The 23,331-nt window shown below is 43.2% G+C and overlaps 1 protein-coding gene across 1 annotated transcript in view; it reads left to right on the forward strand.

Annotated features, from left to right (window-relative positions):
- Positions 1 to 23,304, forward strand: part of VWA8 (von Willebrand factor A domain containing 8) — a 299,559-nt gene extending 276,255 nt beyond the window's left edge. The window contains exons 41-45 of the mRNA XM_033104113.1: positions 2,794 to 2,919; positions 5,041 to 5,199; positions 19,224 to 19,322; positions 20,158 to 20,396; positions 22,468 to 23,304. Of these exons, the coding sequence (XP_032960004.1) occupies positions 2,794 to 2,919; positions 5,041 to 5,199; positions 19,224 to 19,322; positions 20,158 to 20,396; positions 22,468 to 22,576 (732 nt within the window). The 3' untranslated portion in view covers positions 22,577 to 23,304. The remainder of the gene's footprint in view (positions 1 to 2,793; positions 2,920 to 5,040; positions 5,200 to 19,223; positions 19,323 to 20,157; positions 20,397 to 22,467) is intronic.
- The last annotated feature ends 27 nt before the right edge of the window (positions 23,305 to 23,331 follow it).

Raw genomic sequence — 23,331 nt, forward strand, 5'->3', positions numbered from 1 at the left:
GTATACAGTCTCTGGGAGGTAGTTCTTCATAGTACATGAATCAGTCACCCCAACTCCTGCTAGCTTTAAGCATGCTGTGACCTATTTTATGAAATGTAGAGGTGTCTCCTCTCTTTAATTGCAAGGCCCCGCCTGTGACATGCAGTGCTCTGTGCATATGCCTTCCTAACCAATTTAAACCCACATTCCTCTTCTCGGGGAATCTTACCTTTGTAGGTCTTATTGGAGGTGCGGTCATTTCTACAGCAAAGAATCGTGCTTCACTTATAGTATATTTGCATACTAACCATGTCCCTGCTCATTATTCTAATCCTCTGTTGTAGTGACATGTTTTTTCATCCATTTAAAATAATAATTAGGAATTTTAATTCAAATTAAAAGTCAGTTGTCTGGGAATTGTGGAAAAAAATCAGTGAGCTCCTACCTGCTATGCTCAGCCAAAGTCACATGTATGACAACCTCCAGGTATGACAACCAGGTCACAATTAACCCCTCTGCCTGTTAATCTTGACAAGGTTCTTTTGCTTCATTAAAAGGTATATTCTGTTTTGAGAAACACCAAAATGTGGGGAAGGGAGTAGAATTATTACTTAAAATTTTGGTATTTTACAGTTCCTCAATGGTGAGATGGTGGAGGTTTTAATTTATTTTTGCTACAGTTGTAATCTGCATTAAAAAGCACAAAGACTATTTAATCTGTAGCCATTGCAATGTTTCTTTATAGAGTGGGAGCATCGCTGGTTAACAAAGCCATGTAGTGGCTAGTGGATTGGGCAGGGAGTCCACAGGGTCATTGTTTCATCAAGGAATTGATGACACTTGGAAAATCAATGCTTGATGATTGCAGTGATTCAGCAGTTATGTAATATGTCGTGTAATCTCGTAATCTGTTGTGTTATCCCATATTCCTCTTATACCCAGCTGTAGAATCCAACTTCCATGCCACTTAAATAGCTGCTAACTACTGTTACCACATTCCCTGTACTTTCTGTATTTCCCAGCCTGGATTAGTCTGTGGAAGCTGGTGCTCTGCAGTTAGGTACCTGCAAGAGTCATAGAATCTCAGGATTGAAAGGTGCTAAATGGTCATCCACAATCATGTTTCCAGCATAAAGTATCCGGGGAACCTAAGGAATTATGCATTCCAGACATCAGGAATGACAGGGAAGAGGAGACAGGAACTGGGTCCCAATCACTATTGCAGGGCTGACGCCTGAGAAAGACAGCACTGTGTCTGTGGGAAAGGATTCTAGAAGGCTCTGCTCACCCCATCCTCCTACCACCTGGAGCTGTATATCTTTATCAAGTTCCATGAGCTCTTTGAGCTATGCTCCAGTGAGTCCCATTTTCCTGTGAGGTGATGGGGTTCTTACCAAGAACACACAGTAGGAAAGAGTATACCCCCAAGGGGCACAGTCCTGGTAATTCTGAGGTTAACTGCCTACCACATTCAATATCTTTATGCTGGCAGCTTAGGAGTTTTCCTCTCTTTATGTTCACGGTAATATATCTGTATTCAAATATGGTAATTTTGTATCTGTTTGCAGCAAGGGTATCAGGAACAGGAAAACAACACATAATACCACACAGAGTTATACTGTGTGGAACTTCTTTGTGTGGTGGTTCGTCTGCACCCTAAAATAGACACTGGCTGCCTGGAGATTGGCTTTGTATTTTCAATGGCAGTGCTGTCATACAGCCACCTCCAATGAAACAGTGATGGAAGTGTGCTTAAATTAATGTGGATTTGCTTATCATACTGTGTCCCACCTGATGATGGTGACGATGGTGATGACGATGACGATGACGATGATGATACCACCTAACGTAGCTTGCCAGGCCCTTTCTGAGCAATTCCATGTGGTAACTCATTTAGCCTTCAGAACCACTCATGACAGTAGAAACCAGTGTTATCTTCATTTGAGAGACGAGGACACTGAAATGCAGACTGGATGAGTAACTTGTTTGAGATCACATATCTGATCATGGTGAAGGGAGGATTGGAACTAGGCTGTTTGACTCCAGAACACAGGATTTTAACTACTACTACTATAGTTTGCATGCATAAAAGTATTTTAGCTATTCTTCCCACTTTTTAATATAAATATAATCCATGGCTGTTATAATCTTATGATTAAGATATTATAATTTTTTTTAATCATTGAACTACTATCTTAGTCCACCTGGCAGAGTTGTAAGTTATTGTGGGAAAGTATTATGTGGAAATACCTTTAGATTTCTGAGTATAGATTGGAGAGATGTGGGGTACAAAACATTCATGTACTCTTGTTTTTAACTGTTCCCATTTGCACTGCGCGCACACAGAACTTGCGTTACAACTTCTTTTCCAAAAGGAAGAGTTCTGAAGATCATGTTTTCTCGGTGCTTGCAGACAGTGTTAAAAAGTTAAAGTTGATTGTTTTGCTACCTAATAAATTTCCTAGGAGTACGCTGACCAAAAAGCCATAAGAAATGCATCGCCATTACATTTCCAGATATTGCACATTTCTCAAGAGGGCCTCTGCGTACTGTTTTGCCGTTGGTGTGTTTTAAGTGAGTTCATTTTATCATCCCATATGTTAAAACAATTAAGATTGACAAAATCCACACAAAGGGCATTTCTTTGTCAGCAGAGCAGAAATCAGTCCAATTATGAAACTATTCATGCAAAAACATCACTTGTTGAAAAGATCCCGGGTGTGTTTCCTGTTATTCATACAAAAAGTGTCTCAGGGACCCTGCAGAACGAATTAAAATTAGGATTTGTGTGTGTGTGTGTGTGTGTCATTGTAGGCTAAAGGCAAAGAGAGACAGTGGCTAAGACACCAAGCTACTGGGGAACTAGATGATGCCAAGATTATCGAAGGGCTGACTGGAGAGAAAGCCATCTACAAACGCCGGGGTGAGCAGGAGCCACAGGTGAGTAAGGATGGAGAACTCGTCACCTCAGATCTGCAGAGTCTGGCCTTCTGTACGGACAACTGCTTTCTTAAGTCCCTGTCCTTGTCAAAGCACAGTAAACCCTGAATATGGCAACCACAGAAAGCGTTATACTTAAAAAATTAGAAAAAAACATAGATATTACATTATTTACTATGTGATTCAAGATCCCAGCATGAGTCAGGAGACACCAGGCACACTCAAATTGAGTCATTTAAAGAATAGTTAGTAAACAGACTATTTACAAAAGTAAGGGTGGGGTTTAAGAAAACCGAAAAGAGACTGGGGTATCTCGACAGCAGGGCTCTAACCCCCTCGTCCCTGGGCCCCCAGGTCTGAAAGGGCAGAGGGAGAGAGAAGGTGCTGGAACCTGGAGAAATCAGTGTGTGGAGAGGGCTGCCCCAGAGGCGCTGTGGCCTTCAGCAGAGGGAGACCCCACCCATGGGCCCAGCAGGGGAGGACCTGAGGGAACACATATCCCACCCTCGCCCTCTGATTGCTGCCAGTGCCTCCTACCAGTGGACCCCGCCCAAAAGCCAGCAGCCAAGAGAGAGGCTGATGCCATCCATGCAGACCAGCTCCCGGGACACCCAGCAGGGCAGGGCGCTCAGGAGGGGAGACTGAAAACCCTCAGAGTCTGTGAACCCCCAGGCTTATGCAAGTGAAAACACTAGAGCAATCCTGGTGGTTTTCTACCGTTCTGTTGCTTTAAAGTTCTGTGTCCTTCTGATAACTGAAGAAAATTTTAGAAAATGAGGTATGCTCCCTTCAAACTCGAATGTGAATGTACATAAAGTTTTAGACAGGCATAATACTAAAATATTTATGAAACAGTGGCCAAAAAGTGGCAATAATGTAAACTACTGAGTCTCTTGCGGGGTGGGAGGCTCTGTAACTTCCTGTATCCCTGAATAGCCAGAACTGCTGAATAGCCCCTGAGAGCTGGTGGGGCGGTGCCTGGTAGAGAGGGGGAGTCACTTACTCCATTTAATGTCTATTCAGAGAGGACCTGTGGTAATTTGGGGAGTTCTGACTTCTGTGTCATTGGTGTGAGTCAACAACTACTTTCTTTACTGACTCATTGTGGTTGACAAATGTGTTTAGATATATCTGAAATTGTGAGTCGTCAGGGAGACATGTGGCACTGGTCTTAATTTAGGCAGACTCCACAAGTTTTTAAGAAATATATTGAACTGGTCTCAAACCACTGCACTAATACCCACAGTATTTTCTTGATATTACTCACTGCTCATTAGTTTTCATATATGTCAGCAAGTATATAATAACAGAATAGCCTGGAATTTTTCTTCTTCCTTTTTTCCTGTAAGAACACTGACAAATGGACTTTGTTTTTGATTCTGCAAACTGGCAGGCATGAGTCCAAAATCAAACTGAAACTCAACGAAAGTTTCACATTTTAATTGACACTTGTTGCTAAACAGCAGTTAGCCGCTACTTGCATGCCTTTAACTGCCAAGAAAAGTAAAGAGAAGTAGTAATTCAGTGACTGGAAGGAAGAGAAAACTGAAAGCTAACTAAAGACAGAAGACACTCAGGAAATATTTTCCTTCAGTTCTTTGCCAGACCCCCACCCCTTCTCACAGAACCTTGTTTTAGGACTCTGGCATTTCTTGTGGACACCGTAGAAAAATGATTTTCAGTCACTGCACAACAGGTATAGGTAAAATTCACGTGCGCTTCCAAAATAACTCAGTCTGGCTAAAGTAACTGACTCCGAGGCAGGACATGAAAAATGACACGTTGGGGTTTACAGCTTTCCAGATTGTTATTTTTAAGATGGCATCAGCCTCGGTAAGGCAGTTTTACTAGACTAAGTTGGGTCTTAAAAGGACCACCTTCCGGAGGGAAATCTTTCCCATATGGTGCCGCCTACCAGCACAAGTCTGAAATTCTATTTACTGAAATACAGTCCACAGACACCTTTCCACCTGCCAGGCGGCCTCGTCCAGCCCCGCGCCTCCGCTTACCTACCTGCCTGCCTGCCTCGTGCTGGCACGCCGGGGCCGAGTGCGAGCCCCAGAACAGCAGCCACGGAGGGCTTGATGGTTCACAAGATGTCTCTGTTGTTCGCTCCCTCAGCTGGGCAGCCCCCAACAGAAGCCCAAGCGCCTGCGACTGGTGGTGGATGTGTCCGGCAGCATGTACCGCTTCAACGGGGTGGATGGCCGGCTGGAACGCTCCATGCAGGCTGTGTGCATGGTCATGGAAGCCTTCGAGAACTATGAAGAGAAGTTCAAGGTAATGGCAAGGATTGAGGCTGCTGACAGCATCACTGACCACATCTGCCCCAGAGCCGGCTCCAGGTTAGGGCTGGATGACGGGTAGGTGGGTGCAGATTCTGGCCAGAGCGGGCAGAAGTCTTCCCCTTCTCATCAGCTCATGTATCAGCATAGAGAAAGGGTGCCCCTGGTTTTCTCTGCTCTAATAATCAGAAGTTGTGTGATGTTAGCCATAATGTTAGGGGAGGAAAAAGAAGAAACAGACACTTAGAAACTTAGAAGCACCACAGGTCTCTGCCGCAGATTTCTCAGAGCCATCATCCTCATCCCGACGCCCCCACCACCACCCCTATTCTCGCCCCATCGCCAGCCAGGCAGCCTCCCGAGGTCTGAGTACACCCTCAAAGTGTGCTGTTCTCAGCACTGCTCTGCCTTTCCATGGGGGCGAGCAAGAATTACACAGTAATAGACGGCTCCCCAGCCCATGGTGAAGATGGCAACCCTGGGAGAAATGCAGCCGCCACTGAAACGATTTCCGTTCTGCTCTGCATCCTCCTTCAGAGGTCTGAGCGTGGAGAAGGCGTCCCCTGTCGCTGTGTGATGGCCTGAGGTCAGCCCATCGATCTGCTCTGAGCCATAGAGAGTGCCTGCACGTCTGGCCCTTTCCAGAACAAATACCCTTGAATACAGCCGCATACTGTGCAATTATTGTCGGAGGTGGAGTTGAAAGAAATGGCGGGTGTGCAGACATGTGTGAAGGGCACGCAGTCTGTCCATAGATATTCTAGGTTGTACTCCAGGTCACACACGTCCTTCAGAAACAGGCGAGGTTAGACCTTTACTTGGTTTGACATCCCACCTACACTTCAGGACCCCCATCCTGAGTCGTGCCTGTGTGTTACCATGGATATAGCAAGAAACAGCTGAAACCCATCACCTCATTTACTTCAGGCCCATTTGTGATGTCTGAGTCCCCCAGGGTCCCTTGTATGATGCTCTGCATGAGATTCCTTTTCGAATTAAATGGTAGGAAAAAGGCAGCTTTAGTCGGTGAATGCTGTGGGCTGCCAGGCTGTACACAAATGCCGGACGTAAATGCAAACAGGACATGGACTAGCACGGGGGAGTAGCTGCATTTCCCTTAAAGAACTGGAATGTGTTTCCCCTCATGATTAGTGAAAACTACGGAACTCTTTAAGATTCCCACTTGGTTTTCGTTGCCAGGAAGCTTGGAGCTGAAATTAAAGACCATCCATGACAACTTTGTTATGTCTTACAGTTACAGCCTAGGGTTCAGCTTTTCCCTTCCCTTGACCTTCCTTCCCTTCCCATGTAAGTTTTTCTTGATTTTTAAGTTTTATTTTTTCATGTTTTATGGGTTTATGGAAAATGTTCATTGTAAAATATTTTAGATTCTTTCTAGTATAAGGTGGAGTATAATTCTTAAATCACATGGACCACTGAGAACAAGTGGATGGATGGTGAGACATTGTATCAGCATAAATCCTACCTCATGTGTTAAAACCTTTGGGTTCCGCTAACACTTGAATCGGCACACCCAACCTCTTTTATGGATCTTGAAAGTCAGTGTTCTCAGCCTCCTAGGAGTTACATAGAGATTTTAATCCATTATAGACCATAACAAACATAAAATTGGCATACTCATTATCTAGAATAAAATTTCCAGGTAGAAAGAGAATTTCTATACCTTTGAGAGCAGAACTGATCTGACATGTGACACCATCTAGGTTTTTGGAAAAACTGATTAGGCGTTAAGCAAGAGATTGGTCGACACAGCTCCCCTGGACCAAGTAAAGGATTAGAGGAAGGGTGGAAGGTGACAAAGGTAACAGGGAGCCATTCCGATAGCCTGCTGGTAGGTAGGTAGGTGGTGTGATGATCACAGAGCGTGTAGAATATTTCATTACGTCTCACGTAGCAGACTGTAGAGAGATCCATGTGTCCAACTCTCTCTATTAAAAGTCTGTAATCCGGAAGAACTATAAGTGAAATTGAACATGTCAGACAAAAAGGAAACAACATCAAGGAAATAAACATTCCACAAGGGGTTGTTTTGTTCTGTTTCTAATTGACAATTACAAACCAAATGATTGCCATAGGTGCTGAATATCTATAAAATTACAAACAATCATTGAGCCCGTGCTAGGTTTAGAGTTCCCTGCTGAGTCTCTGCAGTTGTCACAACAGTGTAAAGAATTTCCTCAGTCTTTATAAGTAAAACCACAGATATATTGAGAATCACAGTAATATACGATGACAAATTGAGTCATATATTTGTAGCAAGAAATTATAGCAAGACACCAAGAAAAAAAAAACTTTTTCAGGACTTGAAGTCGCTTTATCATTTTTTTGGTTTTTTTATGCTATTAGGTTTTGAACGGACAGTAATTTCATGGTTCTGGTTTTGTGCATTTTCTTGTATAAACATACTCCTCACATTCATACAGTTCCTTTAGAACTGTTTTGAAGAGCATAGAAAGTCTTATGAAACCAGTGCATTAAAATCTTGCTCACAAAAGGAAACACCTTAAGACTTCACAAAACAAGCTCTTTGAGGAAAAGTGGTTCTGAGGCGAGTGTCTGGAGGGGTGGAGGAGGGGCAGGACAGAGAAGGCAGACCTTCGTTCTGTTCCTGCACATTCCTCATCGTGTCCATGGACTTCAGAACTGGGGTCACCTCACAGGTCGTTTACGCGAGTTTCCTCGTTCCTCAGACAGGAAACCAAGACCCAGAAACATGAAGGACTTTTCCCAAAGCGGGAAGGCTCGATGGAGACAGAATAGGGTGGAGCACAGGACTCTTCTGTTCGTTTGTGTTCACTTGTTTTATTATTTTGTTTTATTTTTAAACTTTCCCCTTTATTTCCCAACTTTTTATTTTGAAAAAATTTAAACCTACAAAAAGGTTGAAAAACGAGTAAAGTGAACACCCATATGCCTTCACTTCAATTTGTCAATTGTTAATATTTTTCCTCATTTGCTTTATGTTTCTCTCTAAGTACATACTCTTCCCTCTCCCACCCAAATCATTTGAAAAACAAAATTATAAAAACTGTAATGCTTTATCTCTAAATACTTTGTTAGGCTTCTCCTAAGAGTGAGGGCATTCTCTAACACGACCTCAAAACCATGATCACATCTAAGAAAATTATCAGTAATTTCATAATATCTTCTAATATCTAACCCCAATTCACTTTTCCCAACTCAATTTTCTAATTGCCCCACCTCTAACCCCCTGATCCAGGGTTCAGTCAAAAATACCTTATTTTTTGTTGTAATGTCTCGTTATCCCTTTAAATCTGAGCAGCCATCACCCCTACCCCTACTATTTTTGCTTTTTGTGATGGTCAGTCTCTTGAGAGTCAAGAACAGTTGATTGCAGAAGGTCCTTTTTCTGGATTTCTCCAGCTGTTTCCTTGTGCCATTTACCCTGTCCCGATAGCTCCTCTATCGCCAGAACTCCTCCCAGGCTTGCCCCCCACGCTGGAGACTTTGTATAATCTTCCCACGACCCCTGCCAACATGTCTAAGATTCTGAGTGGCCACAGGACAGGTCACCCAGTCTCTGCAGGGGTAGTCCAGGCCCCCTTTGTAGAGGGCGGGAAGGAGGTGCGATGGAACCCACTTACATTCTATGAGAACTTTTTGTTATATTGAATGTTTGGGGGGATAGGTAATGGGTGCACAGAGTACAAAACCTAAAAGGTAAAGAGAGTAAGAGTGATGCGTAAGCCTCTGCTTCCCTCGCTCTCAGCTCCCAGTTCCCATCTCCGGTGGTAACCACCATGTTAGTGGATTAGTTTTTGTATCTTCTCAGAGATGTTTGATGCATATACACCAAGTGGCAGCATACCGTTCACTCTGTTCTGTGTCTTTACACTCTATGATCATAGTCAACTCATTTAATCACTCCGAACTTTCATCTTCCCATTTGTGAAAGAAGCATAAGGCCTAGGACTAACTAGCGAAAGTATGGAATTTCCTCAGCCTGAGGAATGATGAAGTGATGCATGAGCAAACGACAGTTTTAGGAGCTCCTGGTGAAAAATTTATGTTCCGTAGCCCACGATGGCATCACATGTGACGTCTTTAGGAATTCAGCAGTGTGCTCTGAGACTCCCCAGTCCCGCCAGTTCCAGGCAGTTCTAAATGTCATCTTCCTGCCGTTATCCCTCCGTTGTAAAGATGTCTAGTTGGTATTTGCTTTAAAACCTTCAGAAGCCACCGTCCTCATCCAGTGATCTGGACTCTTCCACGATCCCCCTCTCTTGGCATCTACTTCGTGTTTTCTTTGGCTGGGGCCCAGCTCCTGAGCTCTGGGTCATTACAGCCCAAGACGCTATTACAAGACAGCGTCCACTTTTTACTCCACCTTAGCATAACCCATGCCAAACCACAGGGACCCTTGAGCAAGAGCTACTGAGAAGGAAAGGTAATTCTGTGGCAGGACACATGTCAAAGCCATCTGGAGTTTTCAAAGTGCATCATAATTATTCTACCAACTGAGTTAATTCTCAGCAACAGCATTTACTGTAGGTCACTCAAGACGGGAGCAAAGTTATTTGCTAATAATCAGCATAAACTCCTCTGATCTTATGATTAGCAGAATTTAATGTTCACATAGTGCTTAAACACTAGAGTGAGAAGTGGAAAGAATGATATCGGTTTGTGAGCCATTTTATTTAAGTCAGGAAGCACTTTTTTCCCTTTATCTTCATTCCGGTTCAGGCCTTGTGATTTCTCCGAGCTGCTGGGTATGTTTCACTATAACCTTAAGGTAGACCTCCTTTCTAAGATCTCTTTATGCCTAATTTTTTTCCTTCAAAGTACTCAATAACACCAAAAGTTAGGTGACTACTTCTCCACCAAGCACTCAAATAGTGACACCAGAAAACAGACAGACTTATTCAGTTATTGAGAAGCTGGACTTTGGGGAGAACAAAAGTACTCAAATTTATTGTTTCTATGGAGACATACAAACCGTGTTCAAAGGCCATGGTTTCCTAGCAGTGTGACAAAGAACCCTTGAAGGGTGGCAGAAGGCAAGGGTGAGTGGGCAGCCCTTTTATCCCTGCCCCCATCCCCAGTTCAGCCCAAACAATCCCACTTATATTGACATTGCACAATGTTTCAACATTGCAACTTTGGTGCAATATTTCATATGGAGAAAGAGTTCCGCTGCTTAAAAAAAAAAAATTTAAAGAGATGGTAAACCGCTATTTTCGGGCCGATACTGGATTGTTATTTCTTACAGACTCAAAAGAAAAGGACTTTCTTTTTGGAAAAGGATTTGAGTCTTCAGTGAGGTTTATATGAGTCACTCCTTTGACAGGAGAATACAAGTCACAGGTATCGCTGTGACGACAGGAAGCAGGCTTTTTCACCCCATTTCATGGGTGTCCCATTGAATTTTCATAGAACCTTGGGGGCAAGAATGATCTTGGAAGTTGTGTTCACCAACCTCATTGGTTTTACAGATGAGAAAATCAAGATCCAGAGAGGTTAAATGCTTCTCCCAAGGTCACACAGCTAGACTATAAAAAGCCAGGACTTCTGACTCTCACTTCAGGGCCCTTTCCTAGTTGATGTTTTATCCTTGTTTCTTGCAGCCATATTTATTCCTGCCCAATCAGTGTTTTTACAAAACTGTAATTCAAGAGTTGTGCCATTTACATAAAGTACTCTATCATCTCCTCCCCTTAGTGCTTCGTCATCCCAAGGAGCTATAATAAGCATGCTTTTCTCAAAGGTACCTTGGTCAGAAATGCAATGTTAAGTCCCAGAAGGATGTGGAAAGATAGGACTCACAAACCAATACCTGCTGGGAAAATTCCTTTGATCAAAAACTTAGTTGTTTTAGTGTCTTTTCCCAATGCCTCAGGACTATTCCACACATTTAGAAATGGAAACCAATCATCCTATCAGGCTCAGGCTTTGAATAAATTCTTATTGCTACACGGAGATAGGACCAAAGAAGGGTGTACAGACTTCTCTGAATCCAAAGTTCAACAAGAATTCAGAATTGACTCAATTGTTGATGTAAAAGTGTTGGCCGAGCCAACCATTCAAAAAGCTTAAGTAGAGCTTGGGTAGGGGAGGGTTTGGGGAGTGGTTGTTTCTCTGTAATAAAAACACTGGATTTGGAGTCAGAGCCCCTGGGTTTGGCTTCCACCTCTGACAACAGTAGATTCTCTGACCTTAAGAAAATCGGTTAATCTCTTAGAGCATCAATTTCTTCATTTGTGAAACGAGGTTAATCACACCCACCCCAAAGGTTGTGGAGAGAATCAAAATAAGATAAGATATATAGAAGCACTTCATACACTATACAGAACTGTGCAAACGTTGACATTATACTCATTAAATGTATGGCCCGGTCCTGTCTTTCACCAGCCCTAGGTAAACCAGAGATTGTCCCTATTTGTCAGAGAGGTTAAGTGATTCACAAACATAATATTAGAGGTCATCTGAACCAGCATGATTCACAAGGTAGAAACAAGGTTTGGAAAGACTCAGTGACTTGCCCTCCGTCAAAAAGCTTGTTAACGTCAGAGCTGAGTCTAGAATCCTCGGCCTTCGGGACATTATTCTGTTCACACTGGCTTCCGTGATGTGAAGAAAGGTCAGCTAGCTAATACTATAGGTGACTGGCTAACTAACACTGTAGGGTTCCGGTGGCATTTCTCTTGACCTTTTGAAACACATATTTATCTTCCAGTCCTTTGCTGCCCACTGCCAGGAGCGCCATCTTAGAATGGTATACTTGGATTTCTAGAAGGAGGTTAGAATTGCACTCATTGTTAGTCTTCAGAAATAGCCTCAGGGTCTTGTCATACCTGCTTATAATGTGGATGCCTAAGAAAGCACAGCCTCCCCTAACGTTAGCAGACGGTTACCCTTCCCAATAGAAATGTAAACATAAATCTTATTCATAAAAAAAATACCGAGAGCTCTTTGTTCTAAGCAGCGCTTTCTTTGCAGTCTTCAGTATTATAAATCATCCTTATTTGATGATAAATCTTTGTGTCTTGGACTGAAACCCAGCATTGTTTTCGTTTGTAATACCTTTCTCTCAATGAATGAGATTTTCAAATGAAAATACAGCAAAAGGCCATGTACACAAGTTTCTAAAGCAAAGAAGTATTAATATTGGTCTTCTCTGATTGAGGTGTTTCGTGACTACTGTGGTTTGTTATTTAGTTGGATGCTAAATGTAAGAGTCCACAAGGATTTCAGGGATGCTCTGAAAAGTGCAGAAATCGTGATCATAAAAATTCTGAGCTACTCAGAATAAGCTGTAATCTACGTGTCATGTGTCTGTTGGAGACGGTGAGGTCCCTGGTTAGCGATGTCTGTGATTTCTCCGGGAAGCATGTTGTAGACCCAGTCAAGTCTGATTTGACAGTGGTCACGGCAGAACCAGAGTGGCTCAATGGCAGAATCAGGAGGTAGACAACGGAAGTGAGTGACATTATATACTTTCCCCTTTAGCCCAGACAGTTTTGAGGATTAGAAAATTACTGTCTGTAAAACGTGTTGGGGTCCTTGGAGGGCAGATGCTAGATAATTATGACATCAGAAGTATTGTTTTCAATGGAAGCTTCACATGATCCACAGTAACACCGGAGAATGTCCCTCCTTTGGATGTACTCTTGATTCCTCTCAAGTATTTTATTTATTTTGGGCACAGACTATTCCCCAAGCCCAGAGTCTGCACACCATTTAATAAGCCCCATCCTATCCCTTAGGTGTGTCTTCTCAGCCATTGCAGTAGACAAAAGCAGATTCTTCTGCAAATAGCATTTTCCTTCCCACAAAGAAAGAAAGGAAGGGGGAAAAGGAAGGAAAAAAGAAAGAAGAAGAAGAAGGGAGGGAAGAAGAAAGGAAGATCTGCAACCCATCTATCTTTGTCTCATTTGCCTGAAAAAGTACAGGATGTAGATAAATGATAGATAGATAGATAGATAGATAGATAGATAGATAGATAGATAGATAGATAGATAGATAGATAGATAGATAGACAGGCAGATGATAGATAATAGATAAGTGAAATTAGAGATGGATAGTTACTGAAACATTTCTGAAGGATCCAATCAGCCAGTATCTGTTAAAGAGCATCCAGCAACTCATTTGCCTGCCATTTGTTTAATCATTAACTGGTAACTATTTTCTTTGCAGTGACTGGTTATGACAATCCTGGGAGCAAACCACATGGTCAAATATTTATTTCTGTAGTCTCACCCATGGTCATCTGATTAGTAAGAAGTTTAACCTTCAGTTAAAAGGGAGGAAACGATCTAATACATTTTTAGCCCTCTTACCTCAGCCAAATAAGAGAAACCTCCTTCTGTTGCAAGGAGCTGATCTTATCCCGTCGTGTAAGAGCCTGTTTAACAGATTACTTCACCAGCCCTGTAATGAAAGCAGCCTGCCTGGCACCTTGGCAGGAGGACGTTATTCTTGGCTCCACACAGCCTCTGCTGTGACCACTGTCAAATCGGACTTGACGGGCCTTGACTTCTCTGGAGCAATGGTATAGCTCCCTCCACCTCCACGCCAGCACCAGCTCGGAGCACCTGTAGTTGTCCACTGTTGGAGCTCTACAGCTTTTTAGTTTCAAATTTTGTTCCCTTTTCGCTACATTGATCGCCAACTAAGGAATTTTTTTTTTCATAAACGGAATCTGTTACACCCTCAGAAAGCATTTATTGTCAAGCTTTTTTAATGTGTTGGTAAATTTCCCTCACAATTATTTTATATCATCTCTTGTATTTAAAAAGAAAAAAATCCTTAAAATCAGGCCTAGAATAAGTTCCCAGTCCCCTGCCCAAGGCTCTACTCCGACCCTCCTCTGACTGTGCCTCTCCCATGAGATGAAGAGTCTATGGAACCCAGGGAGCCTGCCCACTGAGAATCTATTTCTAGATCACACTCCTGGTTCCTCGGTCCCCGGCTGTCCTGTCCAGATGACCCCAAGCCCGCTACCAGGGCCTGAGTGGAGCTCTGGCATCTCCTCCTAGGCCCACCTTCCGAGGGCAGACTGGCCAATGGCATGAGCAGCCAGGTGTGAGGAATGGCCACAGGGCAACGAATGGAGGGCTATGATGGTGCGGGACAAACTGTAGAAAGAAGAAGTGACAGGCGGTAAGCCGGTGGCCCCTGCTGCCCTCACTGCCATGTTCTTTCAGAGAACTTCAAGGACTCCACGTATCTAAAATTTGACCTTGGTTCTCCAGGTCATTATGATTTTTTTTTTATCAAAGTAGGAGGACAGAATATTTTTTATTTAACAATTTGTAGCCTGATTTATAGCTTTTAAATATTCAGACGTCCTATATGGACTTTTGTTTGTACGCTTGTCTCTTCCAATTAGGTACTTGTCTCTGTCAATTCCCATTGTCTCTGCCTTCCTTGGGTCTCAGAAGAAGGGGAGTCCTCCTTCCTTTTCCAAACTAGACCTTCTGCCCGTGACACTGGTCTCCTTCGCCACTCACTTGCCTCTGTTCTGCCGCCTGTAAAATGTAGACACCTGTCCTCCAACAGCTGTCCTAGTTCTCCTTTTTATACCACAACCTGTAGCTGAGATTGTTCCCTGAAGGTGACCATTGATTCTGATGCCCAGAGGTCATTAGTCATTGTTCTCCTTGATGGTCACGGTTAGTGTAACTCAGCACAAACCCTGGGCTGTCCTGGTTATCTTGCTTCCCTGTCCCCTGTCTTCACTCAGCTCTGTGTCTTTCTTCCACTCCACCAAGGTTCTCTGGAGGGGTCCACTGCTCTTCTCTATGAATTCACCCTCAGCAGTCGTGTGTCCCCTTCCTGGGAATGACAGCCACATCTCTGACTACGTGAAATATATTTCTTCTCTGATGCCTCCCCAAATGCACAACGTCATGTCTAAAATGGAATTCATCTTCCTCAAACAAGCCGATTGCCTTCTGACTTCCAAGTTTTGCATAAAAATGATTTCAACAGGAATTTTTCTACTTTTCACTTTAAACGCAATGGTTTCAGTTGTCTTATGGGTTGTTTCTTGTCAGCTAGCTTGGGCTAACCACCATTTATTACATTTCTGAAGGATCCAATCAGCCAGTATCTGTTAAAGAGCATCCAGCAACTCATTTGCCTGCCATTTGTTTAATCATTAACTGGTAACTATTTTCTTTGCAGTGACTGGTTATGACAATCCTGGGAGCAAACCACATGGTCAAATATTTATTTCTGTAGTCTCACCCATGGTCATCTGATTAGTAAGAAGTTTAACCTTCAGTTAAAAGGGAGGAAACGATCTAATACATTTTTAGCCCTCTTACCTCAGCCAAATAAGAGAAACCTCCTTCTGTTGCAAGGAGCTGATCTTATCCCGTCGTGTAAGAGCCTGTTTAACAGATTACTTCACCAGCCCTGTAATGAAAGCAGCCTGCCTGGCACCTTGGCAGGAGGACGTTATTCTTGGCTCCACACAGCCTCTGCTGTGACCACTGTCAAATCGGACTTGACGGGCCTTGACTTCTCTGGAGCAATGGTATAGCTCCCTCCACCTCCACGCCAGCACCAGCTCGGAGCACCTGTAGTTGTCCACTGTTGGAGCTCTACAGCTTTTTAGTTTCAAATTTTGTTCCCTTTTCGCTACATTGATCGCCAACTAAGGAATTTTTTTTTTCATAAACGGAATCTGTTACACCCTCAGAAAGCATTTATTGTCAAGCTTTTTTAATGTGTTGGTAAATTTCCCTCACAATTATTTTATATCATCTCTTGTATTTAAAAAGAAAAAAATCCTTAAAATCAGGCCTAGAATAAGTTCCCAGTCCCCTGCCCAAGGCTCTACTCCGACCCTCCTCTGACTGTGCCTCTCCCATGAGATGAAGAGTCTATGGAACCCAGGGAGCCTGCCCACTGAGAATCTATTTCTAGATCACACTCCTGGTTCCTCGGTCCCCGGCTGTCCTGTCCAGATGACCCCAAGCCCGCTACCAGGGCCTGAGTGGAGCTCTGGCATCTCCTCCTAGGCCCACCTTCCGAGGGCAGACTGGCCAATGGCATGAGCAGCCAGGTGTGAGGAATGGCCACAGGGCAACGAATGGAGGGCTATGATGGTGCGGGACAAACTGTAGAAAGAAGAAGTGACAGGCGGTAAGCCGGTGGCCCCTGCTGCCCTCACTGCCATGTTCTTTCAGAGAACTTCAAGGACTCCACGTATCTAAAATTTGACCTTGGTTCTCCAGGTCATTATGATTTTTTTTTTATCAAAGTAGGAGGACAGAATATTTTTTATTTAACAATTTGTAGCCTGATTTATAGCTTTTAAATATTCAGACGTCCTATATGGACTTTTGTTTGTACGCTTGTCTCTTCCAATTAGGTACTTGTCTCTGTCAATTCCCATTGTCTCTGCCTTCCTTGGGTCTCAGAAGAAGGGGAGTCCTCCTTCCTTTTCCAAACTAGACCTTCTGCCCGTGACACTGGTCTCCTTCGCCACTCACTGCCTCTGTTCTGCCGCCTGTAAAATGTAGACACCTGTCCTCCAACAGCTGTCCTAGTTCTCCTTTTTATACCACAACCTGTAGCTGAGATTGTTCCCTGAAGGTGACCATTGATTCTGATGCCCAGAGGTCATTAGTCATTGTTCTCCTTGATGGTCACGGTTAGTGTAACTCAGCACAAACCCTGGGCTGTCCTGGTTATCTTGCTTCCCTGTCCCCTGTCTTCACTCAGCTCTGTGTCTTTCTTCCACTCCACCAAGGTTCTCTGGAGGGGTCCACTGCTCTTCTCTATGAATTCACCCTCAGCAGTCGTGTGTCCCCTTCCTGGGAATGACAGCCACATCTCTGACTACGTGAAATATATTTCTTCTCTGATGCCTCCCCAAATGCACAACGTCATGTCTAAAATGGAATTCATCTTCCTCAAACAAGCCGATTGCCTTCTGACTTCCAAGTTTTGCATAAAAATGATTTCAACAGGAATTTTTCTACTTTTCACTTTAAACGCAATGGTTTCAGTTGTCTTATGGGTTGTTTCTTGTCAGCTAGCTTGGGCTAACCACCATTTATTACATGATTGCTGGGGGGAAAAATACACTCCAACTTCCAAACAGCTGATTTCTAAAAGAATGTAGCTCACATGGGAAAAGAAAGCTTCCTGTTGTCCCAACTTGACTGCAAAGCATCTGTGTGATAGACTCATGGATTCTAAAATTCAAAGATGAATAAGATATGGTCTCGCCTTCAAAGAACTCACCAGTTAAAAAGGGAGACACAAAAACAGATAATTGCATTCCCCCACAACTCCTACAGTAGCATGTTGCACACAGTAGGTGTTCAAAAGACAGCTGTTGACTGGTAGTCAGTGGGTGAATAGATAGCAGTGATCCCTAAGCATTTTGTACCATACTACTACAAGTACCCCCTGAACGCTTTTGCCCCAGACCCATACTCAGAATTTTCTTAGCAGACGCCCCAATTACCCAGATTCCCTGCGGTCTGTTTTAACCTTCCTATCAGCACCACAAAAATTCTTAGAGGGAGGTGGGAGAGGAGACGGGAATTTGGGGGCAAACTCAGCTGTTGGAGTGAACCACCTGGTCCACTTATAGTTTGTCTCAGGCCTCAAACTTCTTTCCAGAGTCTGTAAAAGAACGGTACCTCACTCTCAGCTCTAGTTCTTTCTCAACAGACAGGACTTTGTCACGGACTTGGTGAGATAGAAATTTTTAAAGTTATTTTGTAAATTGAAAAATATATGTCCTGCACTATTAAATAGAAAATCAGATTATAAAGTCGCATGAGCAACGTTATCCATTTTCGTTAAAATTAGGTTGCCAGAGGTGTGTTATGTGAGTGAATGTGCCACCTCTTATACGTGCAGGGAAAGGCAATAAAAGCCTAGGAACTTATACAACAAAACATTAACAGAGGTTATCTTTAAGTAATGGGATTATGGTTAATTTTTACTTTTTTGTGTGTGCTTTTCTGTCATTTATCCAGTGAATATATTTCACTTTTGTGTTCAGAAAAGAAAATGCATATGTATTCGTTTTCTATTTCTGCATAAGGAATGACCGCAAACATAGCAGCTTAAAGCAAGACCCATTTATTAGCTAACAATTCTGTAGGTTAGCAGCCCAGGCACGTTCCACTGTGTTCTCTGTTTTGGGTCTCATTAGGCTGAAATCAGGGTGTTAGCCAGGCTGGCCTCTTACCCGGAGGCTCTGGGGAATAATTTGCTTCCAAGACAATTTATATTGTTGGCAAGATTCCGTCCCCTGTGGTTGCAGGACTGACGACCCTGTTTCCTTGCCTGCTCTCAGCCAGGGTTGCTCGTAGGTGCCACTGTCGGGGCCCGGTCCCGTGGTCCCCTCCTTCTCAGCCACAGATCACTCCCACATGTCAGAACCTGTGTGCTTCACATCTCTGTCTTCCCCGTCCACTACCAGCCAGAAAAACACTCTGTGCATTTAAAGGGCTCTGTGATTAGGTTAGGCACCTAGGTCATCTCGGTTTGATTGTCTCAAAGACAACTGATTAGTGACCTTCATTACATCTGCCAAATCCCTTTCGCCACATAAACGTAACATATTATGAGTGATAGCCCATCATATTCACAGGTCCTGCCCACACTAAGGGGAGAGGATATAAACCAGGGGGCAAGAATCTTAAGATACGCCTTAGAGTTCTGCCTGCCACTGTGTGTGTGTGTGTGTGTGTGTGTGTGTGTGTGTGTGTGTGTGTGTGTGAGAGAGAGATTTTTTTAACTCTCCCCTTAAGAATGACATTCTCAGTACCCCTCATCAGCTTGTCTGCCTCCCCCCGCGAGCAGCGATCACACAAGAGGAAGGACCAGAAGTGAAGGGGCCTGGAATTTATTTGTCTTTATTGATAAACACACATCCGTCTGTCCACACAGCTCTATGGTCACATGTTGAGCAATTCTGGATAATGACAGACCTAATGGGGGCCGATAGGGCCAATGACAATTCCATGGGGGACAGAGGCTTCTAACTCCAGTTCTCTCGCCTAGTATGACATCGTTGGACACTCTGGAGATGACTACAACATTGGCCTAGTTCCAATTAACAAGATCCCCAAGGACAATAAGCAAAGACTGGACGTTCTGAAGGTAAATAATCCAGTCACCTCTGTGTTGTGAACACCTCCACCAGACTAGGCCAAGTGTCTTTGGTCACTGAAAAGATTCGCTGAAGAAGCAGCGGATACAGGAAACAAAAGACTTCCTGCTTCACAAACATTCAAGCATTAAACTGAGAAAATACTTGCACCTGAAATCCTGGTCTCTACCATACAAAATTAAACTTTGTTCCTTATCTTTTTAGGGTACTCAGTATTGTATCGGGATTCTACAACCTGGGTCCCCTCCTGTGTCCTATACAATTCTTCCCAGACCCTAGCTATTTCAGTAGAAATAGCTAACTCTCTAACCCCAATTTTATGTGTTTCTTAGTATTTTTTAAGGACAAACTCAATTTCGTGTACTTAGGTCTACAATAAAAACACACACCATGATTTTTAATGTCAATTCTTCTCTATTGCTGTTGCTGTAAGTATAGTGTTTAGTATTATAACTTTGTTTATGGAAAACCCAACCCATTCCTTACTTTTCTCCTGTGTCATCTTCATCCTCTGGTGTGATGCCAAGTTTTTTATATTTTCTTACATTTTCTCACTTTAAATGGCTGTGTGAGTGTCAAAAGTAAGTGCCAACTGGGATAGTTTGGGAACATTTCCTGTTTCCAACAAAAGTCTTAACCACATACAAATGTCACTGTGTACCGTTGTCACTCTAAGGTGCCAGTGAAATAGAACTCACTCAGAGACTTCTTATCCCTGTGTACTGTTTGGTACTGGTGCATTCTCCCAGTCAATAGAAAAATCGTCACATTGGTTAACAAATAAGTTTCTCACCCGTGGCTTTTGTGCACCATCTCTTACCGCAGACAATGCATGCCCACTCACAGTTCTGCATGAGTGGTGACCATACGTTAGAGGGGACAAAACATGCCATCCAGGAAATCGTCAGGGAAGAAGCTGATGAGTACTTCGTCATCGTCTTGAGTGATGCAAACCTGTCACGATATGGAATACATCCTGCCAAGCTGGCCCAAATCCTGACAAGCAACCCTCAAGTAAATGCGTTTGCCATTTTTATTGGATCGCTAGGTGATCAGGCAGCCAGGTAAGTGTCATCTCAGGATATAGCAAAGGGTGGGTATCAGGATACTTGAGTTCCTGATGCGCTCCCTGTCATGGGCTTAGCATCTTGTGCAGTTGGGGGGTGGATGGAAACAGGAACTAGAATCGCTCCTCTCAAGAAATTGATAGTCTACTTGAGAGGCTGTGATGTTCTAGCTTATGTCTGCATGAGCAATATTCATTTTATATGAATTATTTTCCAGTTTATACCTAAACCAGCCAACCGTAAACAGCACAATGATTTGTCCACTAGTAAATGAAACAGCATTTTATACATTCTGCACTTTATATCAAGGTCCCAAGCTCAGTTCTAATCAGTTCATGTTCAAATCATATTCAAAGCAGCAAAAGTCTACTATTTTCCTAGCATAAGGATATATATACATAATGTATGTAAACATACACAAACATGTATAAAACCGTATATAATGTGTGTCTGTATATTACAGATACACATTTATGTAGACACACATACACACACGCATGCACGCACACACACACGTGTGTATAGCTCCCTCTCACTGGGGAGACAGGGCAGGCGAAACACTTGGAGACAGTGTGAGACAGTGAGACGCTACATTGAATATACCGAATACTCAATAAAGGGATTTATGGTCAGACAATAAATCCTGAATGATCTGAAATGATAGATCTGGAAACGCTTTCGATGACTGAAACACACTAACATCTCTCTTTTTTGAATTACACACAGAACGAGCTCGTGGTTTTTATCTGCTTAAAATACTTGTAAGAAGCAGAAAACACAAGTGAAAATCTATCTCCTCCTAAAACACAAAAGGCCACATACCTTGCTGTTATTCCACATCCTTTACCTGCCAGTTCTCTGGCTTAGGGTCCTGTCTATAGAGACAAGGAAACGTTTTAGAGTCCTCAGTGCTGCCTTTTTCTCTCTCTGTTCCCATCGCTTTGCTGCGGGATTGCAGAGTACGGTTAAGAACAGACTCAAGACCACGCACGATTACAGCCACTTTATTACAACTGACTTGGCATGTTTCCCAGTTTTGTGTGTTAGCCTTTCCTAGAACTTCAATGTCCTCGAACACCGACCAGGCCTTTTCTACACAGATTTTCTTCAGGACCAGCCCAGTATTAAGCAGACGGCAAGCTCAAAAAATACTGGTTGAACTGAAATAGCTATTTTGTCTTTCTAGTGAACAGATCCTGTTTGAATACTTAAGAAAGCAGAGTAATACCCTTGTGGTTTCCTAGGGAAATGGTCCAACTTCCACTGGCAAAAGAAACGTTGCGGAATTAGCTGGTCTACCAGGCATGCCAAATGTATGATACTACACAGGACGGTTGACTTTTATTAAATGTCATTCCAAAACCAAACTTTGTTGGCATAGTGAAAGAAGGCGTTCTTTTGGATAGAATTGCGTCTTGCACTTTTGTTGCCTTGAAAAATGGCTCTTTGTTCCAAATGATAAATTGGCATTTAAAAAAAATCATCATAAGCCTGTATAACCTCAGCATCATCAAAGCAGCCATTGCATACATCCAATTACATTTCACATTGTGTGATGGAGAGAGAGAGAGAGAGAGAGAGAGAGAGAGAGAGGAGAAGAGAGGAAGAGAAGAGAGAAAGAACCACTTGGGGTTTGGCTGGGCAGCTTTTTCGAGGCCTGTTTTCTAAGGTGGGGAAAGGTATTTGGAAGTACAGTACAAGGCCAGTTCATTCGCTGGACCCCAGTGAGCTAATTCCAGATTGGTCCCTAGTGCTCTGTTCTGGAAAGGGAATATCAAATCAGGGAATAGCAGTAATAAAAGGGAGAACATTTTTTCTTTTCAAATTCGCTGATTTTCTCACTGAAATGACCTTGCCTTCGGTTCACTTCTTTTAAGGTGCTCTCCTTGTCTTCCAAGCCTTTCCCGGCCTAGTGACAGCCAATTCAGGTGCCGGCAGGGCAAGGGATCCGAAAGTATGAACTTCCCTTCCTAAAACACCATTTGGTTGCAGTAGTTTGTGGGGCAGGACGTGGGAGGGGAGCCCTAATTTGCAATGGTAATTTCCTTTCCCTTTCCATCCCTGGCAGGCTTCAGAGAACTTTACCAGCTGGCCGGTCTTTCATTGCCATGGATACTAAGGACATCCCTCAGATTTTGCAACAGATCTTTACCTCCACCATGTTGTCCAGTGTTTAAGAAGTGCCCTTCAGCTACCTGGTGACCCGGGATTCGCCATAGGACAGGAATAAAGAAGACTCTGAACGACAGAAGACATCTCCAAGTGAACCCGAGCAATGAGTGGAGGATTCTGGCATTCCTGCCTCCTGCTGCTCTTGCTCAGTAATCAAAATTCAGAAAAGCTGCCAGAGGGAGGCTTGTGCATGGAAACGTACTGCCGTTGATAGATTTACAAATCATTACAGGAAGCAAGTTGACCTGCATTTTATAAAAGGTCGGGTTACAGGAAGGTGGTTGGAGAACTGTGGTGCTTAGTCGGTTTCCCAAAACCTGAGGGAGAGAGAATACCTTGCTTTGGCCTTGGCACATCATCGGGTCCCCTGAGATAACAAAAGTGACCCCATCAAACTAAGTTTCTGATGCCACATTCTGACATAAGATACAAGCCTGTGCAAACTCACCCTTCCTGTCCAATAATTACTTTTATTTTCTCCCCCACTCTCTGTTGCCCAACAAAGATTTGATAGTATTTAATCCACTGGGAAGTCCTTCTAACAACAGTATTTTATAAAAGGTTGGATTTTCTCAATAATTCCATTTTCTTGGCCAAAACCAGAAGGAATCAAAAGACCCTTGGATCGCTTCCTTTCCCACGTGACTTTTAAAAGGCTCTTTAAATAATGAAGAGCAAATGTTGTATTCTCCATGCCGCTGGGAGTGGAAGGATAAAGGATGTCTGGCCTTCAGTTTCCTGTTTCTTCTTTTTCTCTTAG

The sequence above is a fragment of the Rhinolophus ferrumequinum genome, chromosome 4, assembly GCF_004115265.2.
Source record: "Rhinolophus ferrumequinum isolate MPI-CBG mRhiFer1 chromosome 4, mRhiFer1_v1.p, whole genome shotgun sequence".
NCBI classification, from domain to species: Eukaryota; Metazoa; Chordata; class Mammalia; order Chiroptera; family Rhinolophidae; genus Rhinolophus; species Rhinolophus ferrumequinum.